Consider the following 26,941-nt stretch of genomic DNA (forward strand, 5'->3'; position numbering starts at 1 on the left):
CCTAATAATGCGTATAGTCACTTGGAACGTTAAGGGGCTTCGCTCTTCAGAGAAGCGGATGATGGTCTTGCGCCATTTAAAAAGATTAAGGGTAGACGTGGCATTGTTGCAGGAAACTCACCTAGGGGAAGGAGAATGGAAATATATGCGTAAGCTCTGGGTGGGATCGGTGTATGGATCACCAGCCCAGGGTAGATCTGCTGAAGTGATCACTTTAATTCACAAATCTCTGCCACATAAGGTTTTATCTGTAGCGCCAGATGATGAAGGTCATATATTACACATGACCATTGACGCGCCATGCGGCCTAGTAGAGGTGTTCAATGTCTACGGCCCGAATAGTGACAATAGAGATTTCTTTCTCAACTTAGAAACTCGAGTAGCCAGCCAGACGACTGGAGTAATGTTGGTCGGAGGCGATTTAAATTCGGTAGTAGATCCTGACATTGACCGGAGCAGAGATCCACTGTCACATGACCGTGTAAAACGAGGCGAGAAACGACGTTGGGCTCCTTTCTAGACTCAACGGGATTGATAGACACATGGAGATGCCTACATCCCGAGGGACGGGAGTACTCGTTTCACTCACATCCACACACCTCATGGTCTAGGATCGATTATGTGCTGGTCCAAAGCCCCTTGTTGTTCAGAGTCTTTTCGGCAGAAATGGGAGATATGGTCAGAGATATGATTTTGACAATGGCAGAAACTCAAAGAAAAGGCAGTGATATACTATGGCGGTTCCCAACCCATCTAGCCGGGGAAGAGAACTTTGCTTCACTCTTGAGAGGATGGTGTGGGGAATATGACGTGGACAATATGGGCCACAGAGACGATATCTGCCTGTTCTGGGATACTGCAAAGGCCGTCCTGAGGGGCAGAATCATATCTTATGTAACAGGAAGGAAAAAGAAAATGTGGATTAGATATAAACAGACTAGTCAGAAGCTGGGTTGCGCATATGTCAATTACGTTAGAACCCCTACACCAACCCACCTTCAAGATCGGAAAGAGGCCCAACAAGCCTTTAATCGATGGGCAACAGAGAAAGAATGTTTTATAGAAAAGAATGGGAGGCCACTCTATGCAGATATGACAATAAATCAGGAAGACTACTAGCAAGTCTTGCTAAGGATAGGCCTCCAGTTGCCCACATAGGGGCCTTATCTGATGAAAAGGGAGACATAACCACTGATCCCCAAAATATAAATAGAATATTAGGTGATTACTATAAGAACCTTAACGCAGATACGAATGAACCCATACCGCAAACTACAATACTAGACCAGATAATTCTCCCTAAGGTTACGTCTGAACAATTAGCTTTTCTGAACTCCCCAGTGAGGGAGGAGGAGGTGTTGGGAGCCATTAGGATACTGAAAACATGCAAGGCACCAGGCCCAGATAGGCTAACGGGGGAGTTTTATAAAATCTTAAAAGAGCAAATAGGGAATACCTTAACTACAGTATTTAATTCTGCCTTGGGAGAGGGAAGTCTTCCGCAATCATCCTCATTGGCGTACATAAAACTCCTGATCAAACCGGGCAAAAATTAGTTGGATCCAGAGTCCTATCGACATATCTCATTAATAAATGTAGATGCAAATATTTTGTCCAAGATAATGGCAGACAGACTGGGAACCTTTATGCCTACACTGTTAAGTCCGGTGCAAGTAGGATTTACGCAGGGAAGGGCAGCTGTAACGAATATCCGAACGGTTCTGACAGTTTTAGATAGGGTCCAGCACTGGCCCCGCCAGGGGGAGACACCAGCTTTGATGACACTGGATGCGGAAAAAGCCTTTGATAATGTCAGATTGAACTGGCTGGAGAAGTGTTGGACAGAATGGGTTTTGAGGGTCCTTTCCGACAGCTGCTTAGCCATATTTACAGACGCCCCCAAGCAAGGATCCATTCAGAAGGATATTTGTCTCAGCCATTTGACCTACAAAAGGGTACCAGACAGGGTATCACCCTTGCTATTCAACTTAGCCATAGAACCCTTATCCAGATATCTTCAGACCTCAGATCTCTACAGAGGCATTAAGGTGAGAGATCAGGAAGTCAGATAGGCAATGTTTGCGGATGAGGTCATTTTATTTCTGGATGACCCAACCACACACATTCCTAAAATATTCTCGGCACTAAAAGAATTTGGTACATACTCGGGGTATAAAGTAAACCTATCCAAATGTGAACTGTTGGATTTATGGGGCAGCTTAGGCAGAAACAACTTGCTGCACAAATTTTATGGTATAGCACCCCCAAGTGACCATATTAAATACCTAGGGATAAAGATAGGTCGATACCCCTCCTCCTTGTATAACATGAACTTTAAACCCCTACTAGAAAAGATATTCTCTGACTTGAAAAAATGGGCCAACCTCCCACTCAACTTGGTGGGGAGATGTCACTTAATCAAAATGTCAAGCTTTGCCAGACTTCTCTATCCCCTACAAACGATCCCAGTGCTGCTACAACACAAAGATTTTAATGAATCAAACGCACATTTCACTTCATTCATTTAGGCGGGACGGAGGCCTAGAATAGCTCTGGACAAACTTATGAGACCTAAAGTGGAGGGTGGAGGTAATTTCCCTAATGTGAGAGGATATAATTTAGCCTGTTTACTGCGTCACATTCTGGATTGGAAGAGGCACACTAGCCATTATTCCAATCTTCCGCTAGAAAGGGACTTGAGGAATCAATGGGACTTGATGGCTCTAGCACATTCTCCATTTTCAAAGATCCCGCCAGAGATAAAACGCTCTATCCTTCTCAGAGATACACTTATTACATGGAAAATAACACATAAACTATATGGCCTTTCTTATCAATGTTCTAAACATCTTCCCTTGTGGGGCTAGCTGGAGTTCCAGGAGGGAAAACGGAGTTGCCTATTCAAAAGTTGGAAAGAAAAGGGCATAAATATAGTAGAGCACTTGATTCATGACAAGGAACATAGATGGCTAACACTTGAAGAATTATGTGAAAAGCATAACCTCCGGGGCTCCCAACACTTCCTCTACCAGCAAATAATGCATTATTATAGGACAAAGATATCTGATATTGCCAGAGAGACCCGATGAAACGCTTTCGATACTCTCCTTAACTCAAATTCCAGACACTCTATATCAGATTTATATGCTTCGCTAAGATCCAAGATACTCTCAGGGAACATCCACTCCATTTACAAGGGCTGGGCAAATTGGGTGAAGAGGAAGTAGGAGGAGAGATAGTCAGCGAAAGGATGGATTTCAGAAAACACTCTGTGTCTGAAAATTGGAGGGAAACTCAATTGAAAATCATGCATAGGGCAATATATGCATTTGATTTGCCGCCATCAGCCTTGATGCCAAATAGAGAAACGCAATGTTCAAAATGTTGCGAACCGAAATCTGATCTGTACCATGGGCTATGGAGTTGCAAATTGCTGAAAACCTTCTGGGACGATACTTACACCATAATTAAAAGATCAAGCAATTATAAGGGTCCCATTAATTGTAAAATGGTGTTGTTTCACTCTTGCGGGGATAGTACAAATGCTATAATGGGCAATGCCTCACATCTACCCCCCATAGCACATATCATTCTCATGGCAGCAAAGAAATGCATACTGAGTAATTGGATACTTCCACAACTTCCGAATACTAACCAGGTAATACTTACCACAAAAAAATATTGTGGATGGAACAACTGCTAGCAATCAAAGTTAAAGAGAATCAGACAAAACGTTTTTTTTTAAATGGAAATTTTTTATTATATATTATTGTGAAGAAAGGGAGAGGGAACAGCAGGTAGATCCCTTTAGACTTACAGAGTGGTATTTGTTAGAAGAGCACAAAGGCACTTTAGGGAAATTAAAAAAGGGAAACTTTTGAGGTTTGGTATAAATCACCATTAAAGTATCAGCAAAAGGGAATGTTCGGTCACATTTTGTTCCATGTATTTTATAGTAACAAACTCAAAATGGAAATATGAGCTTTCAAAAGATTTTAAGCTACTGTACAACTGCATGTTTCATATGATGCTTGCTTGTTATTCAGCTGATGCGATACTATTTATGTTACTACTGTTTACTGTGTTAAATGGTAAAATCAAATAAAATATTTTTGGAAAAATAAGTAAAGAAAACACTTCCTGGGGGACATATGACCATTCCCAGCCAATGCCCAGCTCCCATAGGGGACAATGACTGCCGGGAAAGTCCTTTAACTCCTTAAGGACACAGCCTTATTTCACCTTAAGGACCAGGCCATTTTTTGCAAATCTGACCAGTGTCACTTTAAGTGGTGATAACTTTAAAACGCTTTGACTTATCCAGGCCGTTCTGAGATTGTTTTTTCGTCACATATTGTACTTCATGACACTGGTAAAATGAAGTCAAAAAAATTCATTTTTATTTATAAAAAAATACCAAATTTACCAAAAATTTGAAAAAATAGCTAATTTCCAAGTTTCAATTTCTCTACTTCTATAATACATAGTAATACCTCCAAACATAGTTATTACTTTACATTCCCCATATGTCTACTACATGTTTGCATCATTTTGGGAATGATATTTTATATTTTGGGGATGTTACAAGGTTTAGAAGTTTGGAAGCAAATCTTGAAATTTTTCAGAAATTTTCAAAAACCCACTTTTTAGGGACCAGTTCAGGTCTGAAGTCACTTTGTGAGGCTTATATAATAGAAACCACCCAAAAATGACCCCATTCTAGAAACTACACCCCTCAAGGTATTCAAAACTGATTTAACAAACGTTGTTAACCCTTTAGGTGTTGCACAAGAGTTATTGGCAAATGGGGATGAAATTTGAAAATTTCTTTTGTTTGCCTAATTTTCCATTTTAACCAATTTTTTCCACTAACAAAGCAAGGGTTAACAGCCAAACAAGACTGTATCTTTATTGCCCTGACTCTGCCGTTTACAGAAACACCCCATATGTGGCCGTACACTACTGGCCGTAGAGTGAAAGGTGCGCCATTTGGTTTTTGGAGGGCTGATTTTTTATGGACCGGTTTATTTACACCGTATCCTGTTTCAACCCCCCTGATGCACCCCTGGAGTAGAAACCCCCTAAAAGTGACCCCATCTAAGAAACTACACCCCTCAAGGTTTTCAAAACTGATTTTACAAATGTCGTTAACCCTTCAGGTGTTGCACAAGAGTTATTGGCAAATGGGGATGAAATTTGAAAATTTCTTTTGTTTGCCTAATTTTCCATTTTAACCAATTTTTTCCACTAACAAAGCAAGGGTTAACAGCCAAACAAGACTGTATCTTTATTGCCCTGACTCTGCCGTTTACAGAAACACCCCATATGTGGCCGTACACTACTGTACGGCCACACAGCGGGCCGTAGAGTGAAAGGTGCGCCATTTGGTTTTTGGAGGGCTGATTTTTTATGGACCATTTTTTTTACACCGTGTCCTGTTTCAACCCCCCTGATGCATCCCTGGAGTAGAAACTCTCTAAAAGTGACCCCATTTTGGAAACTACGGGATAAGGTGGCGGTTTTGTTGGGATTATTTTTAGGGTACATATGATTTTTGGTTGCTCTTTATTACATTTTTGTGAGGCAAGGTTACCAAAAATTGAAATTCTGAAATTTCATCTCCATTTGCCATTAACTGTTGAGGAACACCTAAAGGGTTAATAAAGTTTGTAAAATCAGTTTTAAATACCTTGAGGGGTGTAGTTTCTTAGATGGGTCACTTTTGTGGAGTTTTTACTCTAGGGGGGCATCAGGGGGGCTTCAAAAGGGACATGGTGTCAATAAAAAAGGCCGTAAAAATCGGCCTTCCAGAAACCATGTCGGTCCTTTCCTTTTGCGCCCTGCGTTTTAGTGATACAGCAGTTTACGACCACAAATGTGGCGTTTCTGTAAACTTCAATATCAGGGTAATAAATATTAAGTTTTGTTTGGTTGTTAACCCTTGCTTTGTTACCGGAAAAAATGGATTGAAATGGAAAAGTGCCAAAAATAGCTGTTTTGGCACGTTTTTGTTTTTTTTACCGTGTTAATCTGGGGGGTTAAGTCATGGGGTATTTTTATAGAGGAGATTCTTACGGACGCGGCGATACCTAATAAGTCTACTTTTTTTACAATTATTTAGGTTTTAGACTATATTATCCTTTTTGATACAAAAAAAAAGTTTTTGTATCTCTAAAGTCTAAGAGTCATTTTTTTTGTTTGTTTTTTAGCCGATTATCTTATGTAGGGGCTCATTTTTTGCGGGATGAGAGGACGGTTTTATTGGCACTATTTTGGGGGCTATAGGACTTTTTGATCGCTTGCTATTAAAATTTTTGTGGTGTAAGGTGACAAAAAAAAAGTTCTTTTTTTGCACCGTTGTTTTTTTTTTTTTCGACCGTGTTAATCTGGGGGGGGTTAGGTCATGGGGTATTTTATAGAGGAGATTATTATCGACGCAGCGATACCTAATTTGTATACTTTTTCTCAAGTCTGAGAACCAGTTTTTTTTAATCCGATGTCAGTGCTAAATTGGGATATAAATTTAGTACTCCATGGAAGTGTGATACTCCCTGAAGCAACCGTCAATGCAGAGGCCCGAATGATCAGGGCACGTGTCGCACTGAGTAGTGGTGTCCTTCCGTATCCCCCTCCTGCGACACACTCTGCACTTTTTTTGGGGTTGTCCCTTCTTTCCAGTATGGGGGACCACACCTGGAAAGTGTTGGCCAGGGACGATCCGGGCCCCTCCAGTTCCCGAGGTACTACGGCCTGCTGTTTCCCGGTCCGAAAAGATCAGGGCCTTGAGGACTGCCTCATAGAATTGGAGGAATGTCCCTGTGTTGCCAGCGCTTCGGGATAGTACAAAAGAGTTGTACAAGGCAACCTGCACCAAGTAGACCGCAACTTTTTTGTACCATGCCCGGGTTTTGCGCAGGGACAGGGGTGATGCCGTTACCATGAATTGTGGACAGTACAAGGACATCCCTCTTGTCCTTATAGCTGACCAGCAACAGGTTTTCACTGGTAAGGGCACGGGTCGCACCCCTGGGGATAGGTACCTGGAGGGGGTGGCCAGGGAGGCCGCGTTGATTTTTCCGTACGGTCCCACAAGCGGACGTGGATCTGGCGGCAAGGGACTGGAACAAGGGGATACTAGTATAAAAGTTATCCACGTAAAGGTGGTAACCCTTATCTATCAGTGGGTACATAAGGTCCCACACAAGTTTCCCGCTAACACCCAGAGTGGGGGGACATTCTGGGGGTTGAATACGGGAATCTCGCCCCTCGTATACACGAAACTTGTAAGTGTACCCTGAGGTACTCTCACAAAGTTTGTATAGCTTCACGCCATACCTCGCCGCTTGGTCACATACACATACTGGCGGAAAATGAGTCTCCCCTTGAACGCAATGAGAGACTCATCAACCGCGACCTCCCTTCCAGGTACATAGGCCTGTACAAATTTGTCCCCAAAATGATTGATGACTGGCCGTATCTTATACAGACGTTCATAGGCAGGATCACCTTGGAGTGGACATGCTGCATTATCTCAATAATGCAGACATTTCCGGATGGCCTCAAACCGGGAGCGTGTCATGGCCGTACTGTAAAGTGGGGCCTGGTAGAGGACGTCCCCACTCCAGTAATGCCTGACACTAGGTTTCTTGACCAGGCCCATATGCAGCACGAGGCCCCAAAATGTCCTCATTTCGGCTGCACTGACCGGCGTCCAGCCACCGGGCCTGGCCAAAAAGGAGCCCGGGTGTTGAGCAACGAACTGTTGGGCGTACAGGTTCGTCTGCTCCACCATCAGATTTACCAGTGGGTCACTGAAAAAATGACAAAAAAAGTTTATATTCAGTGTAGCCCACTGTGGAAATCTGGATTCCTGATTGGCCTACAAAATCAGGAATCACGGGCTCGTATAGCTCTGGGCTACACCAGACAGGGTTACCGGCAGGGTGCTCCGGTGGATTTAACTGGTGTGCCGGAAAACTAGTACGAGCCCCAGAGCTGCTCGTACTAGGCTGGGCCACAGGGTCCCTAGCATGGCGGTTCCCTTGCTCCGCCTGGCGGCGTCTCCGCCACCTTGGGGACTCATCATCATCACTAGATGATGAGGAGGACGCGGATGACAACAGGAAAGTGGGGTCATCCTCGTCCTCACTGGGACTCTCGGAGTCGGAGGCAAGCTGAGAATGTCCGGCGGGCCATAGGGGAGTGTGTTTCTGCGTGTGTATGTGCGTAAATCTTTATTTGGTGTGCGTGAGTGTGGGGGCACGGGTGTTCACGAACTCACCCTAAAACTAACAGAAAAAATAATAATAACTAAACTAAAAAAAAAGGGCAAAAAATGGGGAAAAAAAAATTCTAAACCGCTGATCAACCGTCCAAAGTTATCAGCGGTGGGGTGTGCGATGCGCTAACAGTGGCCGGACGCTAAGAGTGCTGGCCACAGTCAGCGTACACAAAAAAAAAAAAAACTGCACCCCAAAAAAAGTTGGGGGGGGGCAAGCGGCAGCACCCCTGGGGGGTCTAGGGTCACACAGCTGTGCTACAGCTGTTGTGTGATACAATAAAAGTTTTTCAAACTAACTTTCCCTTTATTTTCCCTGCCTAGCCCAAACTTTCCCTATACTTTCCATAAGTACCTGCTGTTTGGATAGGGGGTACTCAGGATCGCAGGATGGTGATTGGTGGGGTAAAATCACACCACCATCACCATCCTGTTCCGGGTTATCGGGTCTTCAGAGACCCGAATAACCCGGAAACGCAGAAAATCGCAGGTCTGAATTGACCTGCGGTTTTCTGCGATCGCATACATGGGGGGGGGTCACAGGACCCCCCGGCGCATTTGCCCCAGGTGCCTGCTCAATGATTTGAGCAGGCACCGGGTTCCGATCACCGCCCGCCGCGCGTACAGGTACGCCCTGTGTCCTTAAGTACCACAACATAAGGGCGTACCTGTACGCCCTATATCCGGAAGAGGTTAAGGCTACTTTCACACTGCCGTTTCTGGGTCCGCCTGTGAGATCCGTTTCAAGGCTCTCATAAGCGGCCCAAAACGGATCAGTTCAGCCCCAATGCATTCTGAATGGAAAAGGATCCGTTCAGAATGCATCAGTTTGGCTCCGTTCAGCCTCCATTCCGCTCTGGAGGCGGACACCAAAACGCAGCTTGCAGCGTTTTGATTTCCGTCTGACGAAACTGAGCCAAACGGATCCGTCCTGACTTACAATGTAAGTCAATGGGGACGGATCCGTTTTTACTGACACAATATGGTGCAATTGAAAACGGATCCGTCTCCCATTGACTTTCAATGTAAGTCAAAAGGGATCCGTTTGCATTATCATGAACAAAAAAAAAATATTATTTTAGTTTTTGTGTTCATGGTAATGCAAAACGGATCCGTTCTGAACGGATACAAGCATTTGCATTACAGGTGCGGATCCGTCTGTGCAGAAACCAGACGGATCCGCACCTAAACGCAGGTGTGAAAGTAGCCTAAGGGGCACAGCACAACAGTTGGTGGCTCCCTAACTTAACACAGCCTAGGAACCATAAAGAAAAAGAAGTGATAAAGGAATGCAGCAATGAAAAAAAAAAAGCTTGGTCCTAAAGACCTAAAAATGGGCTGGTCTTGAAAGTGTTAACAAACAACGGTTATTGTGGAGATGCATATTGTGACCATTCCATTATTTCCTCTTTAATGAACTTGTTCATTAGTTAAAGTGTAACAGTCATGTTTTCATTAAGAAAAAATTATATACAGTTCTGCCCATAATTATTCATACCCCTGGCAAATTTTGACTTAAAGTTACTTTTATTCAACCAGCAAGAAATTTTTTGACGGGAAATTACATAGGTGTCTCCCAAAAGATAATAAGACGATGTACAAGAGGCATTATTGTGGGGGAAAAAAATTCTCAGCTTTTATTTACATTTGAGCAAAAAGTGTCCAGTCCAAAATTATTCATACCCTTCTCAATAATCAATAGAAAAGCCTTTATTGGCTATTACAGCAATCAAACGCTTCCTATAATTGCAGACCAGCTTTTTGCATGTCTCCACAGGTTTTTTTGTCCATTCATCTTTAGCAATGAGCTCCAAATCTTTCAGGTTGGAGGGTCTTCTTGCCATAACCCTGATCTTTAGCTCCCTCCACAGATTCTCAATTGGATTCAAGTCTGGACTCTGGCTGGGCCACTCTAAAACGTTAATGTTGTTGTCTGCTAACCATTTCTTCACCACTTTTGCTGTGTGTTTTGGGTCATTGTCATGCTGAAAAGTCCACTGGTGCCCAAGGCCAAGTTTCTCTGCAGACTGCCTGATGTCGTTGAGAATCCTCATGTATTGCTCTTTCTTCATGGTGCCGTTTACTGTGATTAGGTTCCCTGGTCCATTGGCTGAAAAACACCCCCAAAGCATTAGGTTCCCAACACCATGTTTGACAGTGGGGATGGTGTTCTTTGGGTTGAAGGCTTCTCCTTTTTTACGCCAAATAAAGGATACATCATTGTGACCAAACAATTCAATTTTTGATTCATCTGACCATAACACAGGAGATCAGAAGTCTTCTTCTTTGTCCAGATGAGCTTTTGCAAAGGCCAAGCGAGCTTTTGTGTGCCTTATCTGGAGAAGTGGAACCCAGCAGTGTGCAGTGTCCGTTGGATTGTCTGCCTTGAGACACTGCCACCAGCAGAGCCCAGATTCACCAGGATGGCCTTGGTGGTGATCCTTGGATTCTTTTTCACCTCTCTAACTATCCTCCTGGCCAGCACAAGTGTCACTTTTGGCTTCCAACCACATCCTCTGAGATTTTCCACTGTGCGGAACATCTTGTATTTTTTGCTCAAATGTAAATAAAAGCTGAGAAATGTTTTTTTCCCCCCACAATAATGCTTCTTGTACATCGTCTTATTATCTGTTGGGAGACACCTATGTCATTTCCCGTCAAAAAATTACTTGCTGGTTGAATAAAAGTAACTTTAAGTCAAAATTTGCCAGGGGTATGAATAATTATGGGCAGCACTGTATATTTTAGCATATGTTATTGCTGCATTATGCATAAAGCAATCTTTAGTTTCTTCACATACCACTGTTTTCCCTGAGCTTTTCCCATAGATACAGCTGTTTTGAATCCTACAATATGAGGATCTTCTCAAGATGGCTCCTCTGCCAGTTCTCTGAGGCCAAAACTACCTTCCCTCATTTCACATACACACTTGCTTTAGCCAGCAACTTCATTCCAGCCAATCAGATTGGATTACTGAGAGACACGCCTCCTCAATCTGAAGCCTAATGCAGGCATGCAGTCTGAAGTTTCTGTCTTCTGTTTACACTAAAGGGAAGACAGAAAAGCCCTTGGAACACCGTTTAACCCCTTCACACATTTGGACGTAACTGTACGTCCAGATTGCATGTAATTTAAGGCAATCAGGAGCTCAGTTACGTTTAAATTGCTAACCGGGACTGTGACACTATAACGTGTCACAGCCCCAGAGTCTCCACTCTCCCCGAGAGCAGAGATACCGGAGAAGCCGGCAATCTATCTGATTGGTTAGTCTCTGCCTGTTTCAGGCTCTGATCTCTACTCTGGAGATCAGAGCCTGAAATTAGTCATGACCCCCTCTGTGCCTTGTGCCGCTGATGCCCCCTGTGACCCACCCTGCAGCCCTTTGTGCCATCCCCCATCTCTGCTCCCTTACTTTAATCTGATGACAGCTGCTCAGGAATGGAGCCGCTGCCATCAGCAGCGAGTGTCAGCTGTAATATACAGCTAACACTCTGCTGCAATGGCCGAAATCTATGCTGGCACCGATCTTGGCCGATTAACCCCGTAGATGCCACAGTCAGTAGCCACCTGCGGCATCCATGGGGTTAATACAGGGAGGCAGCTCCCTCCCCCATGGGGCCACCTCACTGCGATGGCAGTGGCCTGATGGTTACCATGGCCTTAGAAAGCCATCCAGGCTTGCCATGTATCTAGGCCTAATCAGAACCCGAGGGTCTGATCAGGGTTAGTGTCAGTGTAATACTGACAATACTGTGCATTGCAATAGATGACTATTGCAATGCACTGTATAGCCATCAGACTTACTGAATCTTCAAGATCCAAGTGGGACTTGATAAAAAAAAAAATTTACTTTTCTGATATGCGTTCATTGATTAGAAAATGGAGAAATAAATTGGTACCACCGCGTCCATAATGACCTGATCTATAAAAAGATCATGGTACTAATCCTGCGTGGTGAATGCCATAAAAATAATACATGAAAAACAATGACGGAATTGCTGTTTTTTTCACCTCACATCCCCAAAAATTAAAAAGTCATATCTATCCCAAAATAATACCAATAAAAACTACAGCCCGTCCCACAAAAAAACAAGCCCTCACACAGCTACATTGGAGAAAGAATAAAAATGTTATGGATGTTAGTATATGGTGATGCAAAATATAATTTATATTTAACACAAAAGTGATTTTATGCTGAAAAAGTAGCAAAACATAAATAAACTACAGGGAGTGCAGAATTATTAGGCAAGTTGTATTTTTGAGGATTAATTTTATTATTGAACAACAACCATGTTCTCAATGAACCCAAAAAACTCATTAATATCAAAGCTGAATATTTTTGGAAGTAGTTTTTAGTTTGTTTTTAGTTTTAGCTATTTTAGGGGGATATCTGTGTGTGCAGGTGACTATTACTGTGCATAATTATTAGGCAACTTAACAAAAAACAAATATATACCCATTTCAATTATTTATTTTTACCAGTGAAACCAATATAATATCTCAACATTCACAAATATACATTTCTGACATTCAAAAACAAAACAAAAACAAATCAGTGACCAATATAGCCACCTTTCTTTGCAAGGACACTCAAAAGCCTGCCATCCATGGATTCTGTCATTGTTTTGATCTGTTCACCATCAACATTGCGTGCAGCAGCAACCACAGCCTCCCAGACACTGTTCAGAGAGGTGTACTGTTTTCCCTCCTTGTAAATCTCACATTTGATGATGGACCACAGGTTCTCAATGGGGTTCAGATCAGGTGAACAAGGAGGCCATGTAATGACATGGCCTCCTTGTTCACCTGATCTGAACCCCATTGAGAACCTGTGGTCCATCATCAAATGTGAGATTTACAAGGAGGGAAAACAGTACACCTCTCTGAACAGTGTCTGGGAGGCTGTGGTTGCTGCTGCACGCAATGTTGATGGTGAACAGATCAAAACAATGACAGAATCCATGGATGGCAGGCTTTTGAGTGTCCTTTGAGTGTCCTTGCAGGCTTTTGAGTGTCCTTGCAGACTTTCTTCTTTTATACCCTTTCTTGCCAGCCACGCTGTGGAGTACTTGGACGCGTGTGATGGAGCATTGTCCTGCATGAAAATCATGTTTTTCTTGAAGGATGCAGACTTCTTCCTGTACCACTGCTTGAAGAAGGTGTCTTCCAGAAACTGGCAGTAGGACTGGGAGTTGAGCTTGACTCCATCCTCAACCCGAAAAGGCCCCACAAGCTCATCTTTGATGATACCAGCCCAAACCAGTACTCCACCTCCACCTTGCTGGCATCTGAGTCGGACTGGAGCTCTCTGCCCTTTACCAATCCAGCCACGGGCCCATCCATCTGGCCCATCAAGACTCACTCTCATTTCATCAGTCCATAAAACCTTAGAAAAATCAGTCTTGAGATATTTCTTGGCCCAGTCTTGACGTTTCAGCTTGTGTGTCTTGTTCAGTGGTGGTCGTCTTTCAGCCTTTCTTACCTTGGCCATGTCTCTGAGTATTGCACACCTTGTGCTTTTGGGCACTCCAGTGATGTTGCAGCTCTGAAATATGGCCAAACTGGTGGCAAGTGGCATCTTGGCAGCTGCACGCTTGACTTTTCTCAGTTCATGGGCAGTTATTTTGCGCCTTGGTTTTTCCACACGCTTCTTGCGACCCTGTTGACTATTTTGAATGAAACGCTTGATTGTTCGATGATCACGCTTCAGAAGCTTTGCAATTTTAAGAGTGCTGCATCCCTCTGCAAGATATCTCACTATTTTTGACTTTTCTGAGCCTGTCAAGTCCTTCTTTTGACCCATTTTGCCAAAGGAAAGGAAGTTGCCTAATAATTATGCACACCTGATATAGGGTGTTGATGTCATTAGACCACACCCCTTCTCATTACAGAGATGCACATCACCTAATATGCTTAATTGGTAGTAGGCTTTCGAGCCTATACAGCTTGGAGTAAGACAACATGCATAAAGAGGATGATGTGGTCAAAATACTAATTTGCCTAATAATTCTGCACGCAGTGTATATAAATTTGGTACCACCATAACCGTGTCAACCCACAGAATAAATCATATATATCATATATACTGCATGAGGAACTCCATAAAAATACAAATAAAAAACACTAAGAGAATTTTTGCCCACCTCACCTAAAAAATTATGTAAAAAACCATTTGTGCTCCAAAATAGTACAACAAAAATAAATACAGCTTGTCCCCACAACAAACAAATCCTCACACAGCTTGGTCAACAAAAAAATAAGTAATGGCCCCTGAAAACAATTGCAGTAAATTCCATGTTAGAAAATCCCGATGTTGCTCCTTCCCTTCTCAACGCTGCCATAACCCCAAACAGCAGTTTACCTTGACATATGGGGAAATGAAAAATTTGGGGCTAAAGCAACATTTTATTGGAACTAAAATGTAATTTTTCATTTTCACAGCCAAGTGTTTCTAAAGTCTATGAAACACTTGTTGGGTCAAAGCATTCACTTTACCCCTAAACAAATCCTTGAGGGGTGTAGTTTCCAAAATGGGGTTACTTTTTGTGGTTTTTTTTGCAGGGGGACCTGTAATGCTTCGGTGTGGGGGGAAAACACCACACCGAGCATAGGAGGGAAGGGGGGAACAGGGAATCAGGCCTGAGAACTAGGGAAGGAAGATGGACACCTCCTAGTAAAACCCTAACTAAAATCCTGACTGACTACCAGTATGAACAGACCCCAGAGGTAGGTGTGTTCATACGCAGGAATACCTAGAGTCCTATATAGCCCTATAGGATCAAGGTATTAATGGCAGGAACGAGACTGCCTGTTCCTCTTAATGGAAGGAAGAACAGGAGTCTCCCTCTGGCCTAATACAAACAATAGGGAAATGCAACACACAGAACCCAAACAAAATACAAAAAGGGAAAGGAAAGACTTAACTTCAAAGGGGCTATGGAAGCACCAGGAACTCAGCTGAGATCCAACCACCAGCAATCCACAGGTCCAACAGAAAGTATAAACCGCACAGCATATTGGGAGAAGCAACTATATATAAGGAAGGTTAAATGACCACATTAGCAACAACTGGAGGCAAGGCGTGTGGCCATTATCAGAAACAACACATACACCCATTGATCCACAAGGAAAACCTGTCAGATCCAACCACCTATTGCCAGTCTCACAGATCTCCTGCCACTCACTGTCGTCGGGACGTCCGTATGTACCCGAGGGTCTCTTCAAATATGACATAGCACCTGAAAAACATTCCAGCAAAATCTGTCCTTCACAAACAATATTGCGCTCCTTTCCTCCTGAGCCATGCCGTGTGTGCTCATGAAGAGATTTACAACCACATATGGTATGTTTATGAAAACTGCAGAATCAGGGTAATAAATATTGAGGTTTATTTTGCTGTTAACCCTTGCTGTGCTACAGGAATATTTGATTTAAATGAAAAATCTGCAGGAAAAAATAGTTTGAGGGGTGTAGTTTCTAAAATGTGAACATTTTTGGGTGGTTTCTATTATGTTAGCCCTTAAAAGTCACTTCAGAACTGAATTGGTCCTTAAAAACACAGTTTTTAAAATTTTCTTTAAAATTGCAAAAATTGCTTCTAAAATTCTAAACCTTTTAACGTCCTAAAAAAATTAAATTAAATTTACAAAATTATGCCAACATAAATTAGACATATGTTAATTAATAACTTTTTTGCGAATAATCACTATTTGTCTTAAAATCTAGAAATTCTAATTTAGAAAATTGCAAATTTTTCCACATTTTCTGCAAATTTGGGATTTTTTTTTAGACATAAAGGTTAACATATCAACTCAAATTCACCACTAACATGAAGTACAATGTGTCACGAGAAAACAATCTAACAATCTTAGAATCGCTTGGATAAATAAAAGCTTTCCACAGTTATTACCAGATAAAGGGACATGTCAAATTTGAAAAATGGGGCTCCGGCATTTGGTCCAAACTGTTTTTTGCTTGAAGGGGTTAAGGGACCAGTGGAAATGGACAGGGGACATAATAAAATCTGTTATTATAAGGTAATTACAGATCTTTTGGCAATCATTGACAGACTTAGGCTACATGCACACGACCGTATGTGTTTTGCGGTCCGCAAATTGCGGATCCGCAAAAAAAACGGATGACTAATGCCTATCCTTGAACGCAAACTAGAAAAAAATAGGTCATGCACTATTTTTTGGGCGGAGCAACGGAATGGACATACTGATGCGGACAGCACACGGTGTGCTGTCCGCGTTTTTTGCGGACCCATTGAAATGAATGGGTCCGCATCCTATCCGCAAAAAAAACGGATCGGACACGGAAACAAAATACGGTTGTGTGCATGAGGCCTAACTCAGGTATACATGCCTAGCTCTAATAGACTAGCAAATAAAAAAAAAAGTTACACTTTAAACAAATAAATAACAATGCAATTTTTCTTTTTTTTTTTCAGTCAAAAGCATGCAGTATCCACAGGACAGAAACAGGCCAGTCTTGTTATTGAGGAATGGATGTCACTATACGAAGCTCTGACAAACGAAGGAATAAAAATTCTGCTAGAAAAAGTATTCTTCCTTTTTGCTTATACTTGTGGACTGTAGTAGATGAAGTTAATACAAGGAGTTTACTAATGTATTGTATATTATTCATATTGCATTCTTTTCTGGCTTGATTCATTTTTCCTTGACATTTTACACTGCTCATATCCAGACCACCAATGCAGCGCAGACATGAGAAGGCTGGGCTGGGAGCTGCTGCACATGTGTGCCGATACGCCTCCATGGTCCTGGCCACCAGAGAGGCCAACGCATTTTCTGGATTGCAGGATGGTTATAACCATGGAAACGAGCAGTGTATAATGTGATGGAAATTTTTTTATCTTAACAGCAAAGGAAGCAATATGGACAATCACAATACATTAGTAAGTACCTTGTATTAACTTTGTTTACATGATCAATGCCATTTGCTGAAGTGAGACAACCCCTTTTAAGTTTAATTGTTCTATGTATTACTTAATTGTTCTATGTATTACTTTGTTTACATGTAAGCTTTAGGGACTATAGGTGAATGCATTTGCCATTAGCACAGATCCAATTAAAGGCATTTTTAACATTCATTAAATGGTTTCAAATTATCCAGACATGCTTAGAAAACAAACAAAAAGCTTAACTCACCCTCTAAAGGTCCCTCATTTCAGTGCTGCCGTCTGGTCCCCATCAGACCAGAAGTGGTGACATCATGTCCAACATTCACTTGACCGCCCAGGCAATCACTGGCCTTATTGGTCAGGTGCCGATCATGCAGCCAACATCCATTACATACTAGACTTACTGAGAGACATCAATGAATGATGATGCATGCGGTTTGAATTATATAGCCCAAACTACATTCTGCCCTTTGTAAAAGTTACATGTCAACTGTCATAAAATCTGCTTCTTCAATTAGACTTGGTGCTGGCCACTCTGATTAGTAGAATCTAAGGGACATCTGTTTTTCACCATTCAACTCCTATAGAGGTATCTGGTTTTCATTGCTGAGAGTCCTCAGAGTCCATCTGCAGTGTAATTCCTCGAAGGCAGAGCAAACGTGTGGAGAGCAAATACCAACAAAGCCAAGGGTCAGTACCAGGGCTGTACATAAAAATCATTGGGCCTCATAGAAAGAATCTAAATTGGGCCCCTATGCCCCATTCATAACCCCTCCCACTACCCATTTCTGGCCCTTCCCCTTGCTCCATGAATTGTGCCTGTTATATAGTGTGCCATCAGGGCTGGACTGGGATTACTAAGCAACCCTGGCACACAAACTCCACCAGTGCAGAGGTGAATTTTGCTTTACTAGGTCATGCCCCTATGTAAACCATCAATACAAGAACGGAACACAGACATATAACATGTTCAGGAACATATTTTACCCTCCACAACAGCAATACATACGTACTATGATAAAGTTCAAAATATCTCCACTGCGGCATCTGATACCACCATGCAGCCCAAAATACCTCAGAGCAAAATCTGATACCAGCATGCATTGCAAAATACCTCCCCAATTTCACCATATAAATGCTACATTGCAGCACAAAATATGTTCCCAAACAGCGCCAAATAAATATCACCATGAAGTGCAAAATACCCAGTATTATTGTCTCTGACAACCTCCCCCCTTCCATTGGCAGCAGCATTGTCCCCATTTAAATGTCTCATCTCTGTTTGGGACTTGCAGGATAGGAGAAGAGTGGCTGGAGTTGGAGGGAGAGAGACTTCTGGTAGAAGGTTCAATGGAGTGGGTAAAAAGAGATGTGATTTCACATGTTGCCAATGGTCAGATGGTAAGAGGTATAATAGATGCAGTGTGCACAGATATATGGTATATACAGCAGTTTACTAATATGTGAGTGTAAATTACACCTCATACCATTGGCCGGGACGAAGGGTAGGCAGTGGTAGGCAAAAGCCTAGGGCACCACCTCACATCAGGCAAGGGGGCACAGTTTAAGACACAATTATGTATATACAGTGGATATAAAAAGTCTACACACCCCTGTTAAAATGTCAGGTTTCTGTGATGTAAAAAAAATGAGACAAAGATAAATAATTTCAGAACTTTTTCCACCTAATTAATGTGACCTATAAACTGTACCACTCAAAAACAAACTGAAATCTTTTAGGTGGAGGGAAGAAAACAAAAAATACTAAAATAATGTGATTGCATAAGTATGCACACTTATAACTGGGGATGTAGCTGTGTTCAGAATTAAGCAATCACATTCAAAATCATGTTAAATAGGAGGCAGCATACACTTTACATCATTTAAAGTGCCTCTGATTAACTCCAAATAAAGTTCCGCTGCTCTAGTTGGTCTTTCCTGAAATTTTCATAGTCGCATCCCACAGCAAAAGCCATGGTCCACAGAGAGCTTACAAAACATCAGAGGGATCTCATTGTTAAAAGGTATCAGTCAGGAGAAGGGTACAAAAGAATTTCCAAGGCATTAGATATACCATGGAACACAGTGAAGACAGTCTTCATCAAGTGGAGAAAATATGGCACAACAGTGACATTACCAAGAACTTTACGTCCCTCCAAAATTGATGAAAAGACGAGAAGAAAACTGGTCTGGGAGGCCACCAAGAGGCCTACAGCAACATTAAAGTAGCTGCAGGAATATCTGGCAAGTACTGGCTGTGTGGTACATGTGACCACAATCTCCCGTATTCTTCATATGTCTGGGCTATGGGGTAGAGTGGCAAGACGAAAGGCTTTTCTTACAAAGAAAAACATCCAAGCCAGGCTACATTTTGCAAAAACACATCTGAAGTCTCCCAAAAGCATGTGGGAAAAGGTGTTATGGTCTGATGAAACCAAGGTTGAACTTTTTGGCCATAATTCCAAAAGATATGTTTGGCGCAAAAACAACACTGCACATCACCAAAAGAACACCATTCCCACAGTGAAGCATGGTGGTGGCAGCATCATGCTTTGGGGCTGTTTTTCTTCAGCTGGAACTGGGGCCTTGGTTAAGCTAGAGGGAATTATGAACAGTTCCAAATACTAGTCAATATTGACACAAAACCTTCAGGCTTCTGCTAGAAAGCTGAACATGAAGAGGAACTTCATCTTTCAGCGTGACAACGACCCAAAGCATGCATCCAAATCAACAAAGGAATGGCTTCACCAGAAGAAGATTAAAGTTTTGGAATGACCCAGCCAGAGACCAGACTTGAATCAGATTGAAAATCTGTGGGGTGATCTGAAGAGGGCTGTGCACAGGAGATGCCCTTGCAATATGACAGATTTGGAGTATTTTTGCAAAGAAGAGTGGGCAAATCTTGCCAAGTCAATATGTGCCATGCTAATAGACTCATACCCAAAAAGACTGAGGGCTGTAATAAAATCAAAAGGTGCTTCAACAAAGTATTAGTTTAAGGGTGTGCACACTTATGCAACCATATTATTTTATTTTTATATTTTTTCTTCCCTCTACCTAAACGATTTCAGTTTGTTTTTCAATTAAATTGTACAGTTTATAGGTCACATTAAAGGTGGAAAAAGTTCTGAAATTATTTATCTTTGTCTAATTTTTTTTACATCACAGAAACCCGACATTTTAACAGGGGTGTGTAGACTTTTTATATCCACTGTATATGCTGCTCAACAGTGCTGTTTGTCTCCCCTGAATCGGAATAGTAAGTGCAGCACATAGAAGACAGCTCCCTGCATGCTGAGCTTTCCTTGTACTTTTTCCTCAGTCCCAAGACCAGCAACAGTTCTGTCTCCCCTGCCCCTCCCCCTAGCTCTGTGGAGAGCGCATCCTCCCTTCTCACATCCCTCTGCTGCATTAGGCCTCTTTCACACTTGCGTTGTCCGGATCCGTCGTGCACTCCATTTGCCGGAGGTGCCCGCCGGATCCGTAACACCGCAAGTGAACTGAAAGCATTTGAAGATGGATCCTATTAAAGTCCTGGCAGCCATAGTAGTAGTGGGGAGCGGGGGAGCAGTATACTTACCGTCCGTGCGGCTCCCGGGGCGCTCCAGAATGACGTCAGGGCGTCCCATGCGCATGTATGACGTGATCCATGCGATCACGTCATCCATGCGCGTGGGGCGCCCTGACGTCACTCTGAAGCGCCCCGGGAGCTGCACGGACGGTAAGTATACTGCTCAGAAGAACAGGAGGGGACACACCTCTCCCTCCCCTGCCGCAGCATAGACATCTGTATCGCCGTCCTGAGGACGGCGATACAGATGACTATGGAGATGAGCGCTTCCACAATGGAAGCGCTCATCTCCTGCTGCTGTGCCCTGCCGCTGGCCGCCCCCACTTGCCACCAGGGCCGCGGCCTTGCGGCACTCAGGCCTGTCGGCCTACCGGGAAATTTCCTGGTATCCCGGCAGGCCAGTCCGGCCCTGGTCACAGGCTGGTAATAGGAGGATCACTGCCTGACTTTCATGTTGTTCTTCTCCTCCTGTTTGTCCTTCCCCTCCCTATCCAATGCCCTCCTGCAATGGGGGCCCTGCTTCCCGACTAGGCAACTAGCAACAAGAGAGGCCCTCCAGCAATCAACAACTGTTAAGTATATTTTCGTACTATCTGTGTCTATCTATCTATCTATCTATCTATCTATCTATCTATCTAATATCTATTTGTCTATCTGTCTATCTCTCTTATGATAGATGGATATGACATAGATAAAGCAATATAGATAGATACTGTAGATAGATAAATTAAATTAAATGGAGTTTCCATTAGAAAGAAATGCTCTACTGGTGAAGATGTTGTGTAAACTTAATGTCCATACAAGAAAAGGGGGTCGGCACTGCTAAGTGTGAAAGAAAAGATGAATAGCAGCACTCACCATTAAGTAATATTTGCAGCTTTATTCTGGTTAAAAACTGGAAAGTGCGGGCACCTCTGAATAGGAGGAGTGGAACATGTAGTTAACTATTTTATTTACTGTAAAACACAATTCATAGTGTATGTCCTCCTTAGTCCATGCAGGAGGTTTTACATAGGTAAAACCTTCAGACCTCTTTATGTTAGATTCAGGGAACATAGGAAGTTGATAGAAACCACAATTGGAGCCACCAGATTAATCGAACATATACATGCAGAACATGGAGGAAGCATGAAGGAACATATACATGCAGAACATGAAGGAATGTTTTGAAGTGTGCAGGATTGGAAATGGTGCAGATGCCAGAACGAGGAGGAGATAGAAAACTGATTTTGTTACAGAGGGAGGCTGCATGGATTATTAAAACTAATGCGATGGGTTCTCTAGGACTGAATGACAAGAATGACCTGGCAATTTTTGTTTGAATTGTTTTCATATGATGGGGTTTTTTCACATGGTTTTATTTTGTTTTGATGTGTGTATTATGTATTGACTGTGAATAATCATCTTAACTATTTAGCATGACGCATCAGTGGGAGTGTTATAAATTGTGCACGCCCCCCCGACCACGTCATGGAAGGCTTGACAAAGCACAGGTAGCGCAAAACGGCTGTTGCCTGATTCATTTGTGCGGTGCCCACACTTTCCAGTTTTTAACCAGAATAAAGCTGCAAATACTACTTGATGGTGAGTGCCGCTATTCATCTTTTCTTTATTCGTTGCTGTGCAAACTTAACTAGCAGTGCTCACCTCATGGCAGGTCAGATGTGTATTATGATGTTCTGAAGCACTTGAGATGTGTGGTATGATGTTCTGCAGCAGCTGAGGTGTGTATTATGAGGTTCTGAAGTAGTTGAGGTGTGTAATATGTTGTTCTGCAGCAGCTAAGGTGTCTATTATAAGGTTCTACAGCAGGTGATGTGTGTATTATTATGTTCTGCAGCAGCTGAGGTGTGTATTAAGATGTTCTGCAGCGCTGACGTGTGTATTAAGATGTTCTGCAGCGGCTGAGGTGTGTAATAAGATGTTCTACAACAGCTGAGGTGTGTATTATGAGGTTCTGCAGCAGCTGAGGTGTGTATTATGATGCTCTGCAGAAGCTGAGGTGTGCATTATGATGCTCTGCAGCATCTGAGGTGTGTATTATGAGGTTCTTCAGCAGCTGAGGTGTCTTATTAGGATGAGGTGGGCTACCATTTTTGTTGGGGGGGGGTGCCATTTGCCTCATCTGTGTAGGGCACCAAAATTCCTTGCCCCGGCCCTGCTCTACCTCACATATCAGGTACACTGCTGTATATACTATACATCTGTACACACTGCATCTATTATACCTTGTACCTCACATACTGTATTAGTACACTGCTAAATATACTATATATCTGTATACACTACATCTGTTATAATTTAGAGATGAGCGGTTTTCAAAAATTTGGTTTGGACGCTTTGCCGAATTTTTTCCAAAAATTTGCTTAGTTCCGAATTAATTAGTCACGAAGAGTGTTAAATCAGCTATGTCCGGTCCTGCAGGAAGAGTGTATCTCGGTGTACATCACTGTGCATTGCAGAGACATGCATAGCTAGTCTTTTCTAGTAGTAAAACAGTTATGCCTCATTAACACCTCAGTGTTTTGGCCAGTGATTTCCATCAGTGATTTTGATCCAAAACCAGGTGCGGCTCTAAACACAGAACAGGTGCAGAGCTTTCCTTTATACCTTATGTCTGTGGAGGCTCCACTCCTGATTTTGGCTCACAATCACTGATGGAAACACTGACCAAACACTGACGTGTGAATGATGCATTACTCTGAGTCAGTATGACAGGCAGGTGATATACAGTACACGGATGTGTGTATCAGCATGCGTCACTATTCGACTCAGTTCACAATTCACTTATTTGGTCAGTTACAGGTTCAAAACACAGAAGAGGTGCAGATCTTTTCTTGATACCTTATCTGAAAGTAGGATTGGCTCATGATTTTGGCTCACCATACAATAACTGCTGGAATTAACTCAGCAAATAACCAAAGTGTAAGCCTGGTCTTACAGGTCAATGTTTTTCCCTTCTTCTAATCCGTCAGAAGAACAACCCAAAAAAAATGTATCCTGTCTTTTGAATATCCGCATTCACATGATCAGTATTTGATCAGTATTGATAAGGCAAAAACAGAAGTGAGTCCAAAACAGATGACATGTAAAGGAAAAATGTGCATGTCCTCTGTGTTTTGGACCCACTCCTGCTTTTGGCTTCCAAATCATAATCAAATCCTGATGCAAAATACTGACCATGTGATAGAGGCCTTATACTGTAGAGCAGGGGTACTCAACTAGTTTTATTAAAGGTCCACATACCTGGGTCTGCAGTCAGGTGAAGGTCCGAGCTGAACGCCAACAGTAAAGATGCCATCTTTTTAATGTCTTGCAAACTTTGTAGAACTATTTACATTCAGATTTATAATTGTTTTTAGTGTGAAAATTGGCATTTTTTCTCTTTCACTAGCCTTTTGAAATTCGGTACAAAGGGGATGACTGCCATTCGAACACACTGGTGCAAATGCTCATCTGTGATCTGAGTGCGGTATCTGTTCTTCACCAGATTCATAGTGGAGAATGCAGATTCACAAGTGTATGTAGAACCAAACATATTAAGGACATGGATTGCTATTTTTTGTATAAGTGGATATTTAGCTGGAATAACCAGTTTTGTCCAGAAGAAAACGGAGTCACAATCATTCAACTGAACTTTTAAAACAGCATCTTCTTGCAGATCAATTAGCTCCATCTGTAGGGTAGCAGAATTTGCCCAGGTAAAAGCATGATGGGCCTCAGTAGCAAAACGCCCAATGTTTTTTTACCAGATATGGATTTTTAATACATAGCAAAACTTCTTGTCCAATTGTGAAGTCTTGGAAGCGACTTTTAAAATTGTCAATTAGGCCTTGCATGAAGTCCCCATGGTTGGAGAATACACTTTCTTTGGTATTTTCTTGTTGGCTATATTCATCAAGCTTTGGAAAATGAAGCAAGTTCTCTTTTAGATCACTCTGAAAAACTTCTAATTTCTTCTGAAAAGCCCTCACTGCTTCCACTAGGTCAAAAATAGTTTGATTTTTGCCTTGTAGTTTTATATTTAAAGCATTTAAATGACTTGTAATATCTGCCAGGAAAGCAACGATTTTCATTTTGTCTTTGTTATTCATAAATGTCAAAAATGCTTTTGCTTTTTCTGTCTTCTGTTCAACTAAAAACTTTTCCAGCTCTTTCCGAATACTCCAAAAGCGTTCTAAAACTCTGCCCTTACTAAGCCACCTTACATTGTTGTGGACAAGTAGATCACTGAAGGCAGCATTGACATCAGTTAAAAAGTCTTTCAGCAGACGATGTTGAAGTGCTGAATAGGCCCGGAGAAAATCAATCAGCTTCATAACATTTTCCATGACATTTGCATATTTTTATCCAAGGTTAGCACACAAGATAGACTGGTGTATTATACAATGGTAAGAAATTAAACTAGGATTGAGCACTTTCAAGCGTGGCACCGACCCTTTCTCTTTTCCTACCATAGCAGGAGCTCCATCCGTTACAACTGAAATAACTGAATTCAAGTTAATGTCCCTTTTCTTCAGCATTTCTGTAATTGCTCCATAAAGATCTTCACCTCTTGTGTGAGCATGGAGGGCAGTCATGCCAAGTAGATCTTCACAAAAATCTTTTTGTGTGTCGTCATAAAATCTAACAAATACCATGAGCTGGGCATTATCAGTGGCATCACACGATTCATCCACAGCTAATGAAATGCAATCTGCCTTTTTCATTTTCACCTCAAGCTGGGAGAGCAGATCTTCTGAAATTATTTCAGTTCGGCGTGCTGCCGTGGAATCAGACAAGGGAATTTGTTTGATTTTTCCTTGAAATTCTCCTTTCTGTTTACCTTCAAACATGGCGTCTACAACTTCAACCATACATTCTTTAACAATCTCTGCATCTGAAAATGGTTTTTTGTGTCTTCCTAAAATCCAAGCAACCCTCAGTGATGATTCAGTTGTTTTTGTCCTGCTGGGACATTGAACTAACAAGACGCTTGATATGATGCAGTTAACGAAGCAATTTTTTTTTTTCGTATCTCAGAATTTTGTGGATAATTCTGTTCAAAACTTTTATGTTTTGTTTCATAATGTCGTTTTACATTACTACTTTTTATAAGGGCCACTGTTTCGTTGCATATTAAACACATTGGCTTTGGGTTGGCAACATTCATAAGAATGAAACAATATTTCGCAGTCCATTCATCTTTGAAATCTCGATTTTCTGAGTCTACTTTTCTTTTTTTTGATGTGCTAGCCATGGCTTATTATATTGTGTTTGTAACAGTGGACAAACGTGGTGTCTATCTTGCCTGGGGCAGTGATGTATGGCTGGAGGATACCAGTCTCCTCAGCCAGAGTGTGGCTTGACTGGTAGGGCAATGCTTGGCTCAAATAGGCAACAATTGTTGTCTCCTACAGACCTGCTGCTAGATTTTCAAGTTGTTTCCTGAGCTGTCTTGTCTCTGTTGCTCCCCCTGGCAGCACTTTGATACTCCCCCTAGCAGCACTCTGATGCTCGCTCTGGCAGCACTTTGATACTCCCCCTAGCAGCACTCTGATGCTCGCTCTGGCAGCACTTTGATACTCCCCCTAGCAGCACTCTGATGCTCGCTCTGGCAGCACTTTGATACTCCCCCTAGCAGCACTCTGATGCTCGCTCTGGCAGCACTCTGATACTCTTCTGCTCCCTCTGGAAGCACTGTGCTACTCTGAAACTTTCCTGCTCCTTCTGTCTGAGCGTTGGTGTTCTATCTTAGGCTACATTCTCTCCCTCATAAGCCTAGGGCTGGATGATATGACCTAAAAATAAAATTTTGATGATCTTTAAATATTGCAACAGAATGAGATAATAGTACACTAAGGTCTCCATTAAAAATACACACTTGCTTCTAGTGGTTTTTATTTTTGGTTCGCGAATCCCATGGATTTCAAATTTTTTTTTTTTTTATATGTTCTTACATTTCTATTACAACGGATATGTAAAAAATGTCAAAAAGTATGACTTGGAGCATACTGCATTTTAAACATCTCCAATGAACCAAATAAAAAAAGGTTGTCCAGTTTCAGAAAGTATCCGGACAACACTGAAGATTAGCCTGAATAAAGAATAGAATGGTACTTACCCTGCAACTCTAGAACTGCCGCTCAAGTTTTCCAATCTGGGTTCTGTTTTCTCAGCTGCGATG

At 42.2% G+C, this 26,941-nt stretch overlaps 1 protein-coding gene across 1 annotated transcript in view; it reads left to right on the forward strand.

Moving 5' to 3' along the window:
• RFTN2 (raftlin family member 2) overlaps positions 1-26,941 on the forward strand; it is a 262,138-nt gene that overhangs the window by 74,057 nt on the left and 161,140 nt on the right. The window contains exon 3 of the mRNA XM_040440557.1: positions 16,731-16,842. Within this exon, the coding sequence (XP_040296491.1) occupies positions 16,731-16,842 (112 nt within the window). The remainder of the gene's footprint in view (positions 1-16,730; positions 16,843-26,941) is intronic.

The sequence above is a fragment of the Bufo bufo genome, chromosome 7 (genome assembly GCF_905171765.1).
Source record: "Bufo bufo chromosome 7, aBufBuf1.1, whole genome shotgun sequence".
Taxonomy (NCBI): Eukaryota; Metazoa; Chordata; class Amphibia; order Anura; family Bufonidae; genus Bufo; species Bufo bufo.